We start from the raw sequence: 18,805 nt of genomic DNA on the forward strand, positions 1-18,805 counted from the left end.
GACAAAAACAGCTTGGCACATGAAATGCGCAGAGAAAGTGTCTGCAAGACAAGGATATGGCTAGGGTTGTAGGTACTGAGGCACGGTTCACAACAAGCCGCAGTCTCCGCAGAAGGAGACCGCCAATACTGACGTGAGAGCGCGAGAGCTCCCGTTCATACGTACGTTCCTCAGTACCAGGGTACCGGGGTTAACTCATAACCATTTGCCCAGCCACGTATGATCTGTGCATTTGGTTGTCACCACCAGTCATCCCGACAGGATGCGCCCGAAAACAACGGCATCGCCGTGTCATGAGCCAAAGGTGTCCCACCCGAACCTAGTTCGGTACTCAGGAATTATACCATGGTATCTGCCAGAGGTTTTACATATTGATGGTATTGATTTCATAGCCCAGGTTGTCCACACCTGGTAACTGCATCTCCATCACCTAATTCACTGCACCACTCCAGGGCCACAAATTATTCACCTCCCCTCACTCTCGTACATCTCAAACAGCTCCGTTCGGTTTCAGCTGCCAAGCTTCACTGTCACCCGCGAGCCAAGGACTTTTCAAATATAATTTATGAGCCACATGTTTGGGTGGAAGGGGTAGTTTTTCTGTTGCGTTTTAAAAATTCGCTTACAGATGATTTCTCAGAAATGAAAATATTTGTTTAATGGGGAGTATATATTATAATAACATAAGTACATAACATTTTAGTTTTACAATACAAACATTTCCGATAATAATGCGGAATCTGGAAAAGTGCCCTGAATGCTTGCAGCGTTTCCACGTTGAATGGCAAGGGAAATCCTCTCGAAATGGAATTTCTTTGATTTTGAATCGCCTGATTCCGCAATAAGTTGGTTTCCGATGAAATTAATGAAATCGATGGCTTCTTTGCACCAAGGGCCTAAGGTTTCAAACGCTAAACCTTTAAATGCGTAATTTGGCCAAATAAATTGAACTATATTTGCTATGTTTGCTGCAAGCCATTTCAGCGGCAAAACTTGAAACTTCAGAAGTTTTCAAAACGTAACTATCTGCAAGTGTATCTACAATAGTAACATCCCAAACTAAACCTTTAATCCATGGTACTAAAGTCATCCCATCTGGGCGTTTTCCATCATCCCGAGACAGTCCGTTTGGTTCTAAAGTTGAATTAACATGAATAGAAGTCAAAGACCGGTTGATAATAGAATTAATTTCAGTGTGTCTGGAAAATCTACCACTGCTTTTTGAACAACTTAGACCGTGGATGCCAATTTCGTCAACTTTCGCATTGCATTTGCAAATGCGATGTGTACAAAGATTACAACCCAATCGTAAACCAATACAAACTTGGAAGGAAGTGTTATCTAAAACAGTACCAATATTAGGAAAAGGTATTGCATGTAACCAAGATCCTGATTCTCTGCATTGCGAAGCCTTAAAACGAGTCTCTAGGTGAATTAAAGATTAAGTCATTGGCAATTATTCGTTTGATATTGATATTATCCCAATTCTTCTGAAATTGTGGGATTGTTGGTCTTTCGTTTTCATTTTCTACATTCCAGACTGCTAAAGCTTCATCATAATGGTGAATAATAAGTTCATTATGCTTTGAATTTAGTAATAGAGAAACAAGCTTTTCAACACAATGAATTGAAGATAGGAAAGCAGGGAGGCAAATATCGGAAATGCGGCGAATTCCCAGTCCACCAAATCTAATCGGTAAAGTGGACTGACACCATTGTAAATCAGTTAAATGTAAATTAAGTATTCTTTCTAAAGAAAACTTTAAAGAAGAATCAATTGAATTAACATAATTCGAAAATTTCCAAAATGGAGTTGTTCTTAATAAAAAATTAAATTTTGGTATGAAAAGTTCTTGATTAAAGTATAAGACACGTGTCTGCTAAGAAGTTCAGCTTTGTTTAAAAGATTTTCAACTGTAATTATAGTTTTTTCGACAGTGTTTGTGAAACCTTGGTCAAAGATTGGAGAGCCTAAAAAAGATAAACTTTCTCGGTCGCAAATTTTAATACCTGGTGCTAAATTTTGAAATTCCTTCATGACTTTTAAATCTGTGTCTCCAAAACAGCAAAAGATCTCGCATTTGTTAAAGTTTAATTCAAAACCAATTTTTCTGGATAAATTGCTTAAAGTCGGACAAAACTATTTCTGGGTAATCAGCTAAGGTTCCATCATCTAAATACCAAATATTCAGTTGACAATCCAAAGATAAAATAATTGGTTGAATGGCAAGACTAAAAACGATAGGACCGCAAGGATCTCCTTGCTGGGCTCCAACAGAAGAAGAAATTAAATGATCACCGAAAAATAAAGTTGAAGGATTCCTATAGCATTGATAAAGATAAGGGTGGGGTATGACATTGTACTTCTTTTAGAATACAGTCCCGTTCGACTGAGTTAAAAGCGTTCTTGAAATCTAATTTAAGAAGAACTTTGCCACGGTTTTGGTCGTTATTCACAAAGGTTCGTGCGGTATGAATTGCTGCTTCGCATCCTAGCTTAGTTTTCACTCCAAGTTGGTGTGGAGATAAATACGAATTTACAATATTACGACTTTGAAAACAGCCTAGCTTTGAAGTCAATCTTCGTAAACAGTTTCCTATAGCGATCGGTCTAATTCCTCCATCTTTCTTATGAAGGGCACATAAAGACGCACCATATGATAAATGACAAATTTCTGAAGGAAGTTAGCCAGACAATAAAAAATTGCACAGTTTTGTTAAAGCTCTTAGTGCCTGCTGACCTGCTTCACCCGCTGATAAAGATATAATATCTTTCAAATATTGTGGTCTCATGCCATCTAAACCTGGTGAAGAACCGGCAGGAAAGGAATTGATAGCTTCTGGAACGTTTTGCTCATTGACTATTAAAGAAAAGTCTCCTGGTTTGAAAGCGTCTGGGAAAAAAGTTCGCGAGATGGTGAAGGATGTTTTTTTTTAAATTTTTTAATTTTTTAAAATTTGGTTAATTGTTTTTCCTGGTGTATTTTACGCCATTGTCCTTTATAACTTAAATTGCATTTTTCCTCTTTTAAATATTTCAATAGGAAGCAAATTGGAGAACCAGCTGGCTACAGAAATATAATTTAGATTGGTTCTACAACCCGGGACACTCGGAGTAGAGATGGAATAACTTTCTCTGTGAAAATATTTCTACATCGGAACGGGTTCGTTTTTTTGTAAAAAATCTGTGGCAGGAAATTAAGACTGTAGCTGTATCGAGCAAGAAATTGCTCCGTCATCTGTCGTGTGATTAAATGAAACTCAAGTATCGCAAGCATATATCCTTTGTGCAGGAGAGGGCAATTAAGCGGTCTTCATGTCCCAAAGACTATGTGGAGTCGTTTATTTGAGATGTTTCCTAGCTTAGTTTTCATCACTTGGCGGTAGTGCGGTGCAATATCCGGATAAACTTCCCCAATAATGTACAGGTCTGCTGTTGACAAGTTCGATATTGAAACCACACAGTGCATGCATAATTGAAATCTTTGACATTTCGAATTTGTTTTCCATTATTTAGTCTAGACAGACGGGATTATCGGAACGAGAGGGTCGGTCACATTTGACCTACTGGTAAAGTAAACGTTACAAGTTTTTTGTTCCCCCGTCCGCTTCCAGTCTTGCCTTTGAAATTGAAAAAATATGAAAACAGTACCTCGACTTATTCTTACCGTAAATAAAACATCAAACAACTATCGCCGGGTGCCCGGAGGGTCGGTGGAATTTTCGAAAAAAAAAAATTGTGCTCGTGCAACCTTTTGGATGTTGTATTTATTGTGGGGCAAAAATAGGCGAGTTCGGCGTTTCGTGGCAGTTTTCTGTTTGTCCATGTTTGCAAAATAAAATTTCATCCGTGCTCCTCTTAATAAAATCAGTCCGAACTAGAACGATTCAATTTGTGCAAAATCGAATATCAATTTGCATGGCAATGTTTCAGTAACTAGTTCTGGTTCTGCTTAACTCGAAAGAGTCTGCGAGGAGCAACAGAGTTCCGAGTTAAATTCAATAAAACAGCTCGCTCGTTACGTAAGGGGGAGGTTTGTATCAACCTCCGGCCAATTAATTACCAAATCGGAGAAAAATTGTACCGTGGCTTTATTAAATGTATCCACTCGGTGAAAATCGTTGCGCATTTATTACCGACCGATAATTAAATAAATCAACTAATAAAATATTCACGGTGGCGCCGATCGCTGATCGGATTATCGTCGCACACGAAATGGATTTTTTCCATAATTATAATTAGAGGGAGCACTGAAAATTCTCCGTTTTTCAGCCGGACCCGAGAGCATTAATGTTTCAGCAGCCATCGCGAACGGAGAGGCTATTTGGACCGTATTTATGTCCGAGGAAAAGTAAATGTAATTGTTGAAACACACAACTAAATTTAACTTATTTAAGAAGCCGTTAAAATTTACGCCGTTAATTTGCTAATGGCGCTTCCATACGGTGCAACCGATAGCTCTGTTAATTCGAGCCGAGGAGTAATTAAGGATAGTTCGCATCGCAACATTCTCAGAATATCCGATGTCTGGTTTTTAAACGCCGTACACTCCGTCCGACACCCCGTCGGACACTTTTCCCTCTCTTACTGACAATGTTTCTATTGTTGCAGACGTTAATATGGTGGCCGAACCGAAGCCTCATCAGACGGGGAGGAAAAGACAAAACGTTGCCAAAACCGGAAACGACTGGTGAGTCGCTTTTGTCATTTTCTGCAAAGCTCAAGTGGTCGTGTTGCTATAAAGCTCCCTGCCAAAATACGGAAAGCTCCGGTTTGTGCACGGCCAAAGGGTCAACGAGTGCAGTACCGTCGCCGTCGTGATAATATTATTGATTGTACTGCAGGAGAACTTAATTTCATTAACTCACAGCTTGATGCACGATAGGTGAAGGTTGATGGGCGTAGCGAAGTGGTGTCAAGAGGGGGTTAAATGACCCCGAAGGGATCACGGTGATGTTAGCGTTATCTGTAATTCGCTGAAATTCCAGAGATGTGCGAATTTGGTTGACGTTTCAATTTTCACCGCGTTTTCAACCATCCCGTGAAAAAATAAGAGCGAACGTGACAAAATGGGTCGCTTCCCCCCAACGAAATATTTGTGTGGGCAATAGACATCTGAAAAATTAATACGCAAGCAAGAAGTTCGCCGGCAAAGGCAATTTCGTCATTTAGCTCCTGATGTGTATGCAACCAACTATGCGCAACCTTGACAATAAATTGTATGTGTTTCACAAGAAAAATTGGAGTTTTGGCGTGTTTCGATACGTTGAGAGGTTCCGAAAGAGCGGAATTTGTGTACGGAAATCGTGTGTACGACCTTGAAAGTAAATATAGCAAGAAAAAGTGGCGTTCTGAAGCGTTCAGGGGTTGGGAAAGAGGGCTGTTGTTTGGAGAACCGCACGGAATTATGATCCATCGCCTGCAGAACCGTCCGATACGTCTCGATGTTAATTAATATTAATCGAGGCTCGGCCCTGAATTATTACCGATCGAGATGTGCGCAGTTTTCCCCGAACTCCATAAATTCCTTGCATCGGTCGAGAAATCAGGATTGATCCCACCAGAGTGCAACAAGAATTGGTTAACGTTAGTTTGTTACCTTACGTCGGCGGCGCGCAACTCCCCCGTATATCTCCTGTGGGACTTGGCCGGTATGTCCCCCGGGTGCGACGGAAGGAATGAATCAGAACGTACACAAACGCAGACAATGGTCGAGGGGATATACGTTTTTCCCCCCTCGCCCCCTGAATTACATCGTGCGGGAGCAAACTCCGTGTTCGATTTTGGTGCGAATCCGATTGCAAATCTTCCATTTACATGATCGAAACGGTCACCTCGACCATCAGCGATGCAGGATAAATGTAAATTGTTGGGCACTTAATCCGTACACGTGAAAGCATTATAGGTCGCCGTGTTTACCGGCGGTGTCGAATCGGGGGATCGTCCGGGCTAATCCGGATGATGCCGGAACGGTCAGTTGTTGGGGCGCGCCAGATTTTTTGCTCCGGGAGATTTAATTTCTAGTGGCGATTAGAGCACTCTCTCGTTGCAGAACTGTGATCAATTGCAGAAGAAACGGGAGGGATGGAGAGCCGCATTACCGAGTTTTAATTCAATACATCGGAAAAGCATCAGACACTAATTGGTTAAAAAAGGAAAACCCTCCACTTGACAAGGGTGAGGTGAAATAATGAAAGGATGAGCGAAGTTGGCGCCCTGACAATCACGATGAATGTTGCAGATCGATCAGGAGGACCGAAGACGTGGCCCTCTTGATTAGGTTTCGCTAACCGAAGAGATGGATCGCCCCCACTCTCCACCCTCCGACGTATTACCGGTCAGAAATTAACTGTACACGAATCCATTAAGCCTGACGGATATTCGAGCCTTCTTCGCTGCGATCTTCTTGCTACAATGCTAACATCCCATTCGGGGAGAATTAAACCGAAAATTGCTTTAAAATCTTATTTCCCGTTGAATTTTCATTTAATAAATTGTAATGTAGGCTGAAAATGGCTCTCGGATAGAATCGAGGCATGTCCCTCCTCTCGATTAAGATCATTAAGAAAATTCGACTCAGTTGTTTCGCTCCGGAGAGTTTTTAATTGCCTTTTTATTGGCGCTATTAATTTTTGGACAATTTAAGTTTAAGGAGGCGTTTTCTGGAAGTGTCGGAGAAAATCTGATTGTTACGCGGCCTATTTGTTCCGAAAATGACTTTCGAAAGGTATTTAGGAGAAACTGGAAACTTTGTTGGCGCGACGGAGCTTCGTCTTGTTTGATTTAAAGAGTTGAAAAATTGTGTTTCTGGATTCTTCGCTCTCCGACACGAATAGTTGGTTCTCGCTGTAAGTTTAGCATTACATCAAATAAACTTAAATTCCAATTTCGGCAGTGCTGAAAAAGCCGGTATTGAATAACACAAGGGAAAAAAAAGTCACGATCGTTTAGCATCGACATTTTATTTATAAATCAGAGTCGAAGAGCCAAAGCTCTCTCCGGAATCGCCGAGACAAAACAAATAATCGCTCCGCCAGGATAAAATATCACCGTCTCTAAGCTAAAGAGGTCCGGAATGCAGCTAACTGCAACGCTACACCCATTACTTTCCCAATATCATGTCCGTGAAGGAGCAGTTGCCGATCCCTTTGATCAACTGGAAACCGTTTCGCCCTTTGTAAGTAATATCACTTAAATTATTCTCGGGGCGAAAAAAAAAAGCGAGCGGCCACTCCGAACCTAATATCGACGCGATACACCACCCCCCGGTTTTATTAAAGATGTATTCAGACAGAATTTGATCCGGGCCGGGCTCCATACCTGGAAGGAGCATTTCCATGTATGCAATATTCGTGATGCACCGAAGGTGGTGTCGGAATCCTGTTCCGTATTTGAATTCGGCTCTCTGGGCGGTGTTTTGTCAAACATCCAATATGGCCGGCGGCCGTCATTCCGACCCGTTCACTCATGAAACGGACACGCATTACCAGACGATATTATTCGGAGTGGATGGGGTATTTATTCTTTCTTTTGGCCGCGTTCGTGTTTGGCATCGGTCCGTTTGCCAGACCGTGTAACTAAAAGGAAAAATATGGTGTGCAAACGAACCGTCATGTAAAGCAATCAGTCGGCGGGAGTCGGACACGTATCGAACAAAGAGAGGGAGTTGCTGAGTCGTAGGAGGCAGTCAGTCAAACCCACCCCCGGGTCCGACGTCGCTGATTTGCAATGAATCTGCCCCATTTGCCGAACGAGCCGAGATCAACCGGTCAGGAGCTGGAGGGATCACGACGTTACATGCACCACAGGGCAGGTTTTGGAAAGGTGACCCACACACGTTTCAAACGTACCTTGCCGGGCCCAAAACCCCGTATATTTTCTCGTGGTGAGGCTTTCCAGAGCCTTTTTAGCCACATTGATGGGAAATTTCGGGTGCGGTGAGGATGGGTGTGGAAGGAAGATGGTAGGTACTGAGGGGTAATTACCGACCCAGCATTCGCCTTTTCTGTGATATGAAACCTGTGCTCATACCACGATATGATGTAGTGGGGAAACCCCTGAAAAAAATCCACTACAGGTCAGGCGGTACCGGGGTTAGAACCCGGGACCTCCCGAATGCAAAGTGGCGCGCTAGGCGCTTGGCCACAGTGCTCGGTCTTCTTTGCTGTGTTCATTGAGTGTACCGTACCTACAACCCTAGCCATATCCTTGTCTTACACACATTCTCTCGTTTCCTCTTCTGCACATTTCATGTGCCAAGCTGTTATTGTCAAGCTGTACATTGCGCGTGACCATTTCTAGTTCTCTACAATTTTTTGACACTAACTGAATGGTAGCTCTTATCTATGCATCTGACATATACATCTCTCTCCTAGATTTCCGTGTTCATATTTCTTTCATGTGTGTTGGCAGCAGAAAGTTCCATTTTTCCACGGCCGACCTCGATATCTGATTAGCAGATTTCGATCGCCGTCGGAGAGGGATTACTCCGGACGACCGGATCCATTCCGGGCCGATTCCACCACTCGACGATCGGATTGTTATTGTTCTTGGTCCGTTTAAAATCGTCGACCTGCTTGTTTCTGTTTTAAACGCCGCAGCCTCCGGCCGACGGTATCGGCATCCGGTTCGTCGGGGACTTTTCATTTCCTGTCCCGGAATCGTCGGCACTTTGTCCCCGTACCGGAGCGCCGGTCCATTGTTAGTTCGGCCCGAATTCACACGGAATTCCCCCCATAAAGCAAGGTATTTATCGCGTATTGTTAGGGCCTGCGGAAAAATGACCGGCTACGTAAATGGCGACATTTTTTATTGTAATCTCCCCACTACGGCAATTTAGCGACGATGGCGCCATTCTTCGCCGCCGACGATCCGACGGTCACTCCATTCTAGACGCCCCCGGTGACGAAAGCCCGACACTGCATCAACGTCAACGGGGGCGGCTTTTTATATAGACGGTCGGGGGCGAAATCTGCGGAAATAATTAGTCGGATTTTTGGGGGCCATTTTGGACACATTTTACTTCCTGCCAAAGATTGTTGACTTCTTATCCCGGAATGGCTCTTAACAGGAGAATAGAAGCTACATAAATCTCTGTTCTTAATCACAACTGACGTAATATCTTGTACTTGTACTATAGGACGAACAGCAGTGGGCCTGACTTGCAGCCTTGAGGTACTCCCGACATTGAACCAAATTATAATTACATAATTTCGTTCTTTTCGATATTTTTTTTTATTTGGTCGTCGTTCCGTGATGAATAAAGTCCCGAGAAGATTGCTTCTTGGCGTGGAATTAGTTCGGTTTTGCGCGAAAACATTCCTCACTTCGGTTTCGAGATAACGTTTTCTATTAATATGGGGCGTCTTGCATTTTTCATTTCCTAGTAATACTAAACCCTCCATTACCCTGTGAAAATGCTTTTTCTCATTTTGAGCGCGATTATAAGCACGTCTCTGGTGTAATGGGATGAGGAATAATGGAACGTCAGTAGACGGTCTCGCGTTTTTATTTTATTTCCCAGAGATAGATTAATTTCTCGAACTGTCGCGTTACTTCCCATTCTGAAACCTATAAGTTTATAAAATCTGGGATAATTGGCTTCCGCCTTCCCACGGTGCAATTACCCTCTCCCGAGTCCTCCCGCCGCAAAGAGAAAAACGCAACAATCGTTCGATAACGCTCCCTCCTCCGGGTCCCGGATCCTCCTCCATTATGCGTGCAATATTTCATCCGTTCCGCGGACTTCATAAAAATTTACAGTCCCCTTTCAAGTCTTCCGTCTGCCATTAATTTTTTCCCCGTTCAAACAGTAATCTGGTAGTGTAATCCGGTGATTTCCCATGCAAATTCCGTCTCTGTACTGATTTTTCGTCTTTCCTCGGAGTGCTCCAATGAGAAACTGTTACTGGCGCATCCACCAATTACGGAGCCGACGGATACAAGACACGTTTACGATGGGACTTATATTAAATCCGCGTTTAAGAGTTTTATAATGGAATGAATAATTTAAGGAGCTCCCTTCAAGATATATGAGCTTGTTACCGGCGAAAAATTCTCACGCAGACCAGGATGCATCGCCGCTCGTTAACGAATTCTAATCGTTTACTTTACGCGAACCGCCGAAGGAGAAAAAAAAGAGGAAGGTGATCTACAGTCGGTTTATTTTAATGTGTTCCAGTTTTCGTATAAATATTTTGAACTCGTCATAAATTAAGATTAGGGAGGCTCTATTCCTTCGATACCTCCCTAGAAAGTGAGTCTGTATCCATAGTTACCAGTGGGTGAAGGTTTCTTTTTCGTTCACTTCTCTTTCGCTCATCGTGTTTCGCTCACTGTCTTTCACTCACTCATTTGGTAACTCGCGGCACTTGCCTATTTCAGGACATCATCAGGCACATATAACTCTTCATCATCCATTTTCACAATTTCCACAACCACTTTATTGACGTTACAGAAGTTTTTTGTTTTGTATTTAATTTTTTTCCATAGCAACAGATCCGTCCAAAAATGTGTTTTACTTTTATGTCTTTAAATTTTTGAATACAAAGTTACAGACTCAATTTCTAAGGAGGTATCGAACAAAACCAAATACAGCACTCGAGAGTAAGGCTGCTTTCGCTCACTTAAATTGCATGGTCACGCAATTCGCGTGAACGAAAGCTTTGCCTTCCTCACTCTTACTGTAAATAACTACATATTTGTATTAATTCTACAAATGTAGACTAAAGTCGAGACGACTTCTTCTTTATGGTTCATGATGTAGATGTTACTCTGTCAAGCTGACGGCGAGTAATAAAATACATATATATTTTTTCCATATGGTGGAGGTGCCGGGAAACGTTTCATGTCTTTTGTATTCAATCTTTTCCTTCTTAATTTTATAAACTGGTCTACCATTTAAAAAAAGAAGTCTCCCAAATCCGCACCTGTGTCGCGAACGGAGGTGATGTCATCGTCACATGGACTCATGGATACCGATAAATGCAGTTTTCGAATAAAAATCATTAGATACTTCCTAGTCTGTAGCAAAAAGAACAAAGGCGACTGAAACTGTACAGAACGGAATGTTTTTGCATCATTCCACATTATTATTGTTGCAAGATGAATAGAATGTAAAAACTAACTCAATAAGTATCTAGGAAAATTGCCAATTCCTAAATTGTACATTTACTGAATGCTCTCGTTTCTGTCTTGTATATTTCTCTGTCTCTCTCACGATCTCGTTGTTAGATGATATCGTTTAGTCACATCCTCATACGTACACCAATATCTTGACATTATTAAAATTTCTCTGCGTTTTTTTGCCACCGCCACAGGTAAAATAAAAACAGAATTTTAAACTTCAATCAAATCTCCCTACGTAATAAAAGAAACAGGAAAAACCCGTCTTCATAAATAACCTTCACAAGAAAACATCTCCAATTCGTAAATCTGTATACGTATTTCTTATATATTTATACATATTTCTGCCAAGGCCTGATAACACTATTGTTCGAGACGTGCTCAGCATCCCGAGCACTCTTAACCAAACTATCCGAAACACTGCGTCATTCCGTATGCGATCGTCGAACATCTGCATCTGCACATCCTTGGAAGTTTTCTTTTTCATCCGCGAAACGATCAACCGGTGGCCGCCCCGGAAACGAATTGAAACTCGATTCGCACTTCCATTTTATTAAGTTGTTCTTCAGTTATGACTACACGGCTGTTACGTCTCAGACCTGGCTAATTTCAATCGGAGCCAGAAATGCTTTATGTCCCATTAACAATGCCGAACAGACAGCAGGACAAGGGGGCAACAGGACCTCGTCAGGAGGGGAAACGCCGTTTTAAGTTGGACTGGTGGCGCCCCGGTCGTTAAGATGGGGTGGAGATGTCAATAACGCGAATGTGTGTGTGTGCACACAAAACGCGAAAAGTAAAACATTGCATTTACGAGTGATGTTTATGGGCGACGTTATAAAAACGGAACATCAGCCGGCAAAGCACCTGACCTATTCTGTCATAAAGCTTAATAGTCCCGTGGGAGAATTGATACTAAAACCAATCGTAAAAATGACAGTATTACGTGTTCATACACACACAAAAGTATTTCTGCGTTCGTGAAAATGGTCCGTGTGCACATGCAAGAGACGTTTGACGCAAGACGAGGCAGTTTGTGCCAAAGGATGGCTCCCCCATCATTTTCAATTTTATCGCCTCGCGACATGCACTTCAAAGTCCTCGATTTCTTTCTTCGATTTCTAGAAACAACTCTATGTCGTGTGAAGGGTGTGTTCCGCAATCCGGTGGTTGCTTCTGGTTTTGAACTTTCAACAAATTGTCCACAGCAGTTGTAACCAACTGTGACTGAAAATGCACAGGAGTAACGCGAAGAAACCCGATTTGGCAAGTTTAATTCGTTAATTCTTCGCAACCAGGACTTGTGAGCAGATGCAGAAGAGTACACCTTTGAAGATTTGTCCGAATTATTTCGTCTTTGTTGCAAAAAACGACTTTTGAACGTGAAACTTCTTCGGGGGAAGAGATCAAAGTGTTTCCAATTATCTTTCCAGAAGCTGCTTCCATCTTCATTCAGTGTCTCCCAATTCCTTTCCTCTCTCTCATTTCGCTACATCCATTCCACATGTGTTTGGTTGTCTCTCTCTCTCCTAGTAGCACATTTTGCACTTTCTTTCCTCTCCTTCCATCCAATACCTGTTTTCTCTATCCTCGTTCCCACATCAGAATCTCGCCATCATTTTTTTTTCTCTTGCATTCTCTCTCCCCAGGTACTTCGCAATTTCCTCTGTCATACATCTCTCATACTCCGTATTGTATCTGGATTCTTTGATTCTCTCCCTTCTTTCTTGCTTGTCTATGTCTTTGTCCCTTTCACTCAGCTCTACATTCATCCATGTTCCTTTGCTCTCAATCTTTCCACTTCTTCACTGGCATACCCATTCCTTTGGTAGTATTTTTCTCTCTCCTGCTTCTCCGTGTTCTTTTTCTTTTCTCTCCATAATTCCGTTAGTATCCGGAACTCCCTTCCATCCATTTTGTCTTCAAACTTTGCCGCTCTCTTTTCCGCTTTCACTCTCAGCCTATTCCTCTTGCACTCTTCCTTCGCTATGTAACCTATCGTTTCTCTGACCACTCCTAACACCCATCTCAAATATTTTTCTTGCACTCTCTCTACCTCCTTTTGTTCCTTCCATCCCCAGATCTCTGCCCCGTACATCAATAGACTCTCTATCATGCTCTTGAACATCATCATTCTCCTCCTAAGCTCACCTCTTCCCATTTCCACTCATTCCTTTTCCTCTTGCTCTTATTGAACACCATCATTTTCGTCTTTTCAGCATTCACTTCCAGCTTTCTCTTCCTCACATACTTTCCCAGGCTCTTCATCTCTCTCTCTCTCTCTCTCTCTCTCTCCCTCTCTCACTCTTTGCCACAATTACCAAATCATCCGCAAACGCCAGGCTCCAAATTTTCTCTCAAGACATTACAAGTTTTGAGTGTAATATTCCTGACGCATCCACCATTTTTTTGAATTTGACTTTTACAGCGGTTACGTCATCTGAAAACATACAGTTTGATACAGCTAAAGTAGAATCTATAAAAATGTAAATTTCTAAGGCTTATTTAGCTCTCGTAATTTTCCGCGTCATCTCGGAAAGAACATTTAAATTTCGCCAGTTAAATATTCCGCAGCACCTTTGCAATTCCTAAATTGTCATTTTGCTCGGTTGTTGCCTTGATTTAAATCCTCTATAATTGTTATGCAAAAAATATTTACAAAATTTGCATTCACTGTTATTCCAAAAATTAAAAAACATGCTTAGTAACAGACTTAGAAATAACAATTTCCTTCTTCATCCATTCGATGTCGAGACAGACATTTTTGGTTAGCAATTGGGAATAAATACACCTAGTGTGAGATTACAATGTCTTCTGATTTAACAAATTAGCAACAATTAGTGCCTCAGCACAATTTGCAAGCAGGCAAGTTTTACCATTGTCATCAAAAATAGATGCAGATAGCTGGGTTCACCCTGTCAAATTCGAGTGCACAGTCTAATTCACACATTCATCAAACATCAGAGAGCTCTAAATGGAGCGGTTTGATCAAAGATTAAATTTTGCCATTACACTGCTCGTCTCGAAGTTAAATAACGATCGGAAAGTTTTAATAAAGCAAAGATACGGGTTAAGACTGCGAGTTTGTTTTCGACTTGAGACGAAACAAGCGAAATCGCGGTGGGCGTGTCTCGCGGAAGAGGTGGGGGGCGAAATGTCGCAGTTCCTACTGCGACCCGACCTGTTGCGATACAAAATGAATTTTTCACGCGAAAGGTCCGTATCAATCGTATTTTCGGCCGTCTCGTCGTGTGTCGCACAGGGCCGTGGCTTTAATCAGGGAGACGAAGGGCGATTAAGCGACGGCCAAGTCGCAGGACGTGACTGCAAGATAAGATTAGAGAACAAGCCACAATTAGTGAAGCCTTGCATCGTAATTGCCGCGGAGCCGGGAATCTATAATTTTATGTTAGTTCACCAACTGGGACGAACTATCCCCCAAGTTTCCCCCTTTCATCGCGCCCGCCCCCTTGTACGGTCGCTAATTTACACGTGTACCACGGTCCTCGAACGGCCGCCCCGCTAATTGATTTTTATTTACGACGGCGGAATCGGGAGGCGGCGTGGCCGGCTCGAATTACAAATTGGGGTTGGCGTGGTGCGTAATTCGGAGGTAGGAATTTCGAGCCCCAGAAGCGACCGCCAAATTAGAAATCAAATATTCCATTTCGACCCCCATTTAGGGGCATTTTAGCATTCCTGATTCCGGTCTTAACGGGGGATTTGGTGCGGTGCGCCCGGCCCGACACGCCAAGGTATCGTTTAAGCCTTCCTCTTCTTATTTTCGGGGCGTATTTGCATACGCCGCCCCAAAACCCTCCGTTTTGATTGAAAATAATGGAGGGTCCTGGCGCCGATTAGCGACCGAATCCGGGGAAAACCCCGACCGTCATAAATACGACTGCGGTGACACGGCCGACCTTGAATCCGAGTCCAGGTGATTCTTCCGGGAAACCTCCGTTGTAATTATGCCGAGGAGGGTCATTGTCGTAACGATCTTCTTCGTCCTGTTAGTCCGAGTATTCTGTTCAATGGGAGCGGTAATGGTGCTGAGACGTTGTCGTGTGTCGTCCAAAACATCCGCTTGTTAGAGTGACTCCAAGCGGACCGTGAGAATGGCACGTTTCTGGTTTAGAAAAGTCCAACCGAATGTAAGAAAGGATTACTCCAATCCGTTCCCTCTTCCTATAAAGAATTAAGTCTCCGAGGAGCAATTACGACGTTTCGGTCCACAATCCTGTCACATAATATATTCTTTTTGGTTCGAAGTAATTACGACCGTTTGTGCGTTCCACCGGAACGATTATTCTATCCGGCTCGAAGGACCATGCATGTTCCGGGCAATATCAATTTGTAGTTAACAGCTGGCTCGAAGATTTGAGCCGCGTCGTGTTTTATTTAAGCAACAAAGTAATGATGGATGAGGATCGTGAATATGTTATGAGTTTGAAAGGCCGCCAGACAATGACGTCTTTCATTAGAAAATAGCAGCGGGAAAAAATTATGTTGTCACGGAGAGGGGTGGGGGGCATTTTTCCCCAATAATAAATTAAGTTTATTGTACAACAAAAGCAATTAGGGAGGAAATTGATTGTGGGTATGGTGCGTCGTTCATCATTCGATAATCCACACGAGAAAAAGAAGAGAGAAGTTCCGAATTTCCAGTTAATAAACGGGCCGATGGCGGCATAAAAAAAGTTACTTCTTGCGTCGATAATGAAAAATGCCGCCGGTACAAGCGTAAACAACGACAATGATGTATCACAGCATCTCGCGGAAATGCTAAAACACCACTTCCCCGATAGAAAGGATAGAATAAATTACAAGGCGCGCCGGGTTGTAAAGTGTAATAGTGGAAGAACCCTCCCTCACTCGATTACGTCCTTGTTCGTCCCAATATGTTGCCACGAAAAGGATTGGGATTGGATTAAGACGCGTTTCGCTTTTTTTCCGGTCCCTGTGACCGTCCCCTTGCCCGTTTTGCATGTTTTAATGGTCGGAAAGCGAGAGAGACTTTAAAGTGACCACCTGTCCGATTCGAAATAAGTACAATCGCAAAGGGGTTTAAGTGGCGTCGAGCGCCGGCCATGACAGCCAGCAACAATGAAAGTAAACATAATTACCGCCACATTGTAATGAAGTCCTTTATCCGACAAGTCCATTTGATGAAAATATAAACACTCGAGTGACTGACAGTAATGTTCCAAAAACATGAACGTCGAGCTCTTATCTGATTATATTCGTTGGGGTGTCGGTGGCGGCCGCGACACCATCGACGTTTCGTGATGAAATGTGTGCCGGAGGCATCCCCGAGCGACGGGGGTGTGGTCGCTGGTAATTGCTTAAAAGGTTTCCGAGCGATTTTACAAGAGACAAGCCGCCGCGCAAAAAACAACTCGACTTAAATTTCCATCGTCCCCGTTCGATTTCCGATCCGTCTAAAAATAAGAGAGCCCCGACGAGGTAGACGACCAACAGTGCAGCCGGTAAGTCAGATCGCGTCGCCGTCAATTCTTTTGACCCGGCGTCGCGGCTCGTATTAAAAGAAAGTTAAACGCTTTAGATGGAGAAACGGTTTTATTTTTATTTACGGACTCTGAGACAAATCCAATTACTTTCATCTTCCGAGCCGAGAGCAATCTTTGATGTACCTTAATACTGTGAAAGATTACTTCTGTATTATAACAAGTTTTTGATAAGATTAACGTCGTGCCTCGAATTTCTAAGACACCGACTAAATTGTTTTGTTTAATATCTTGTTTACGGCGAAATTGTCACCCCCCACCCCACGACCAGCACGGGGAAGTGTATTTTTTGACGACTTTGTTTCCGGTTATGCGGCGTCGTTATTGGCCGGGCGATCGACCACAAACGCGCACTCGTCTTCATTAGGGATGGAACGGGGACCAGAACCGGAGCGGATGTAAACAAAATTATCGGCCATTAGGGCCTCTTTTCAAAACTGCGTACGTCCGGAACGACTCGTCACTGCGACGGTTTTGTTTTTTCGTCTTTTCAAATGAGCCGACTCTCCTATCGGGAGGAACTCCGGCGTTCCGGTGGAGAGAATTCCGGTTTGTGATACGTCCTGATGTGTATATCGTTCAATTACTTAAACCCGAGGGTGTAGAGTCAGAGGCCGGGCCATATAATGAAACTTGTTCACCGAACATCGTCCGGAATGTCCGAAATCATTGCCGGATCCACTTTCGGCCCTCTACATAATTTCCCCTGTGTTCCTTCGGAGCTACAACTCGACCCACAATCACGAACGAAAATTTGATGACACCGGAGTCCTGATTTTTTTATGACGCCGACGCTAAATGTTGCAACACGGAACGCCGACGTGCGGGCATATTTTTTTCTCGGCCCGGAATTTCCGGGGGCGCGGGATTCACTCCCAGATTTACCGCGGATTTATTTCTTAATTGTGACTATCAAGAAGAGATTTGAAAAATCCTATTAAAACTTTTGGGGCTCGTCCTGAAGGAGCGCCCAGGATGACACTACTAATGTACCAAAACGAATCGGCAGAAAGATCCCGCCACACAAAACTGTCAGTCGCGCGATTTAAATCTAGCCCACTCCACGCACTGTCGATGGGGTTCAGATACCACGGACCAGCTGGCCGTATTAATAATTAATACCGTGATGTTTCGCTCGGTGCGTTTTTAATTGACGAAATAATCTCGTACAAAAATTTCCCCGCCGATAAATTTATTGTGGAAAGGTGAACTCCTGATGACAATCTAATTACGGTGTAATTAAAACGTGGAGCGTGCAAAAATTGCAGAATTTTTGCCCCGAATTAAATGTCTGTCCGGTTGCACGGTCACATTCATTAGTGTCGATGCGCGCACATTAATTAAAAATTGCACAAAACACAAAAATACTCGCGTCAAGCGCGCGGATGGAAATGTAATACCGAGCCTAACTAAATTAACGCCAATCTGAAAATGTTATTATTTTACTTTTTCCACCTAGACGAAAATTGCGCTGAAATCTCTAATTAAAATTTTAATTTACGTTCGATTGAACCACATGCGCGTCATTATTCATTAAAAAAATTTATTTCAACGCGAAATAATTTCCACAGCTTGGCAAAATTAATCTGGTGAATTTCAGCACTTTGGCACCGAACGTTTCGTTGCTGCACACGAAAAATAAGCGTATTGGCAGCGGTGCCGCGTTCGGGTGAGCGGCACAGGCGCTGCAACGAGAGACGGGTGCGGTAACGTCCGATCGGGGTACGCACGAGGGGTGCATTTTCCCGCATTTCGGATTTAAAGGTGGCGTCGAAATAAATACAAATAAAATTGACGGATGGGATTTGTGCAGCGGAAGACATTCCGTTGCAATTTTCTCCGGGTTTTTCGTGTTCGGCGAGAATCAACAAGCAAGGCCGGATTCCATCTCGGCCAACATTTACCCAAGTACTCGAGGTGGTTGTAATCAAGGTTCTCACACTCGATTACGTCGAAGTCAACATCTCACGTTTTGTGGTCAGCACACACATGGGAGACACCCTTTATCTTATTTCCTTTGTCGGCCGGTCCTCTTCACAAAACAGGCCGCCACCCCCCCGGATTGTATTAAAAATAAATCCGGACGAGGGGTCGTAAAATGCGGAGGAAAATGTTAAATCGACTTCTACACGGTGCGATGTCGGTCCGCTGATGG

General features: G+C 43.1%; 1 protein-coding gene across 4 annotated transcripts in view; it reads left to right on the forward strand.

Moving 5' to 3' along the window:
• Window positions 1–18,805, forward strand: part of LOC138136305 (heterogeneous nuclear ribonucleoprotein C) — a 226,195-nt gene that overhangs the window by 153,919 nt on the left and 53,471 nt on the right. For all 4 annotated transcript variants that reach the window (XM_069055460.1, XM_069055485.1, XM_069055477.1 and 1 more), the window contains one exon: window positions 4,613–4,691. In XM_069055460.1, coding sequence (XP_068911561.1) covers window positions 4,613–4,691 — 79 coding nt within the window. The remainder of the gene's footprint in view (window positions 1–4,612; window positions 4,692–18,805) is intronic.

This window comes from Tenebrio molitor, chromosome 1 (genome assembly GCF_963966145.1).
Source record: "Tenebrio molitor chromosome 1, icTenMoli1.1, whole genome shotgun sequence".
NCBI classification, from domain to species: Eukaryota; Metazoa; Arthropoda; class Insecta; order Coleoptera; family Tenebrionidae; genus Tenebrio; species Tenebrio molitor.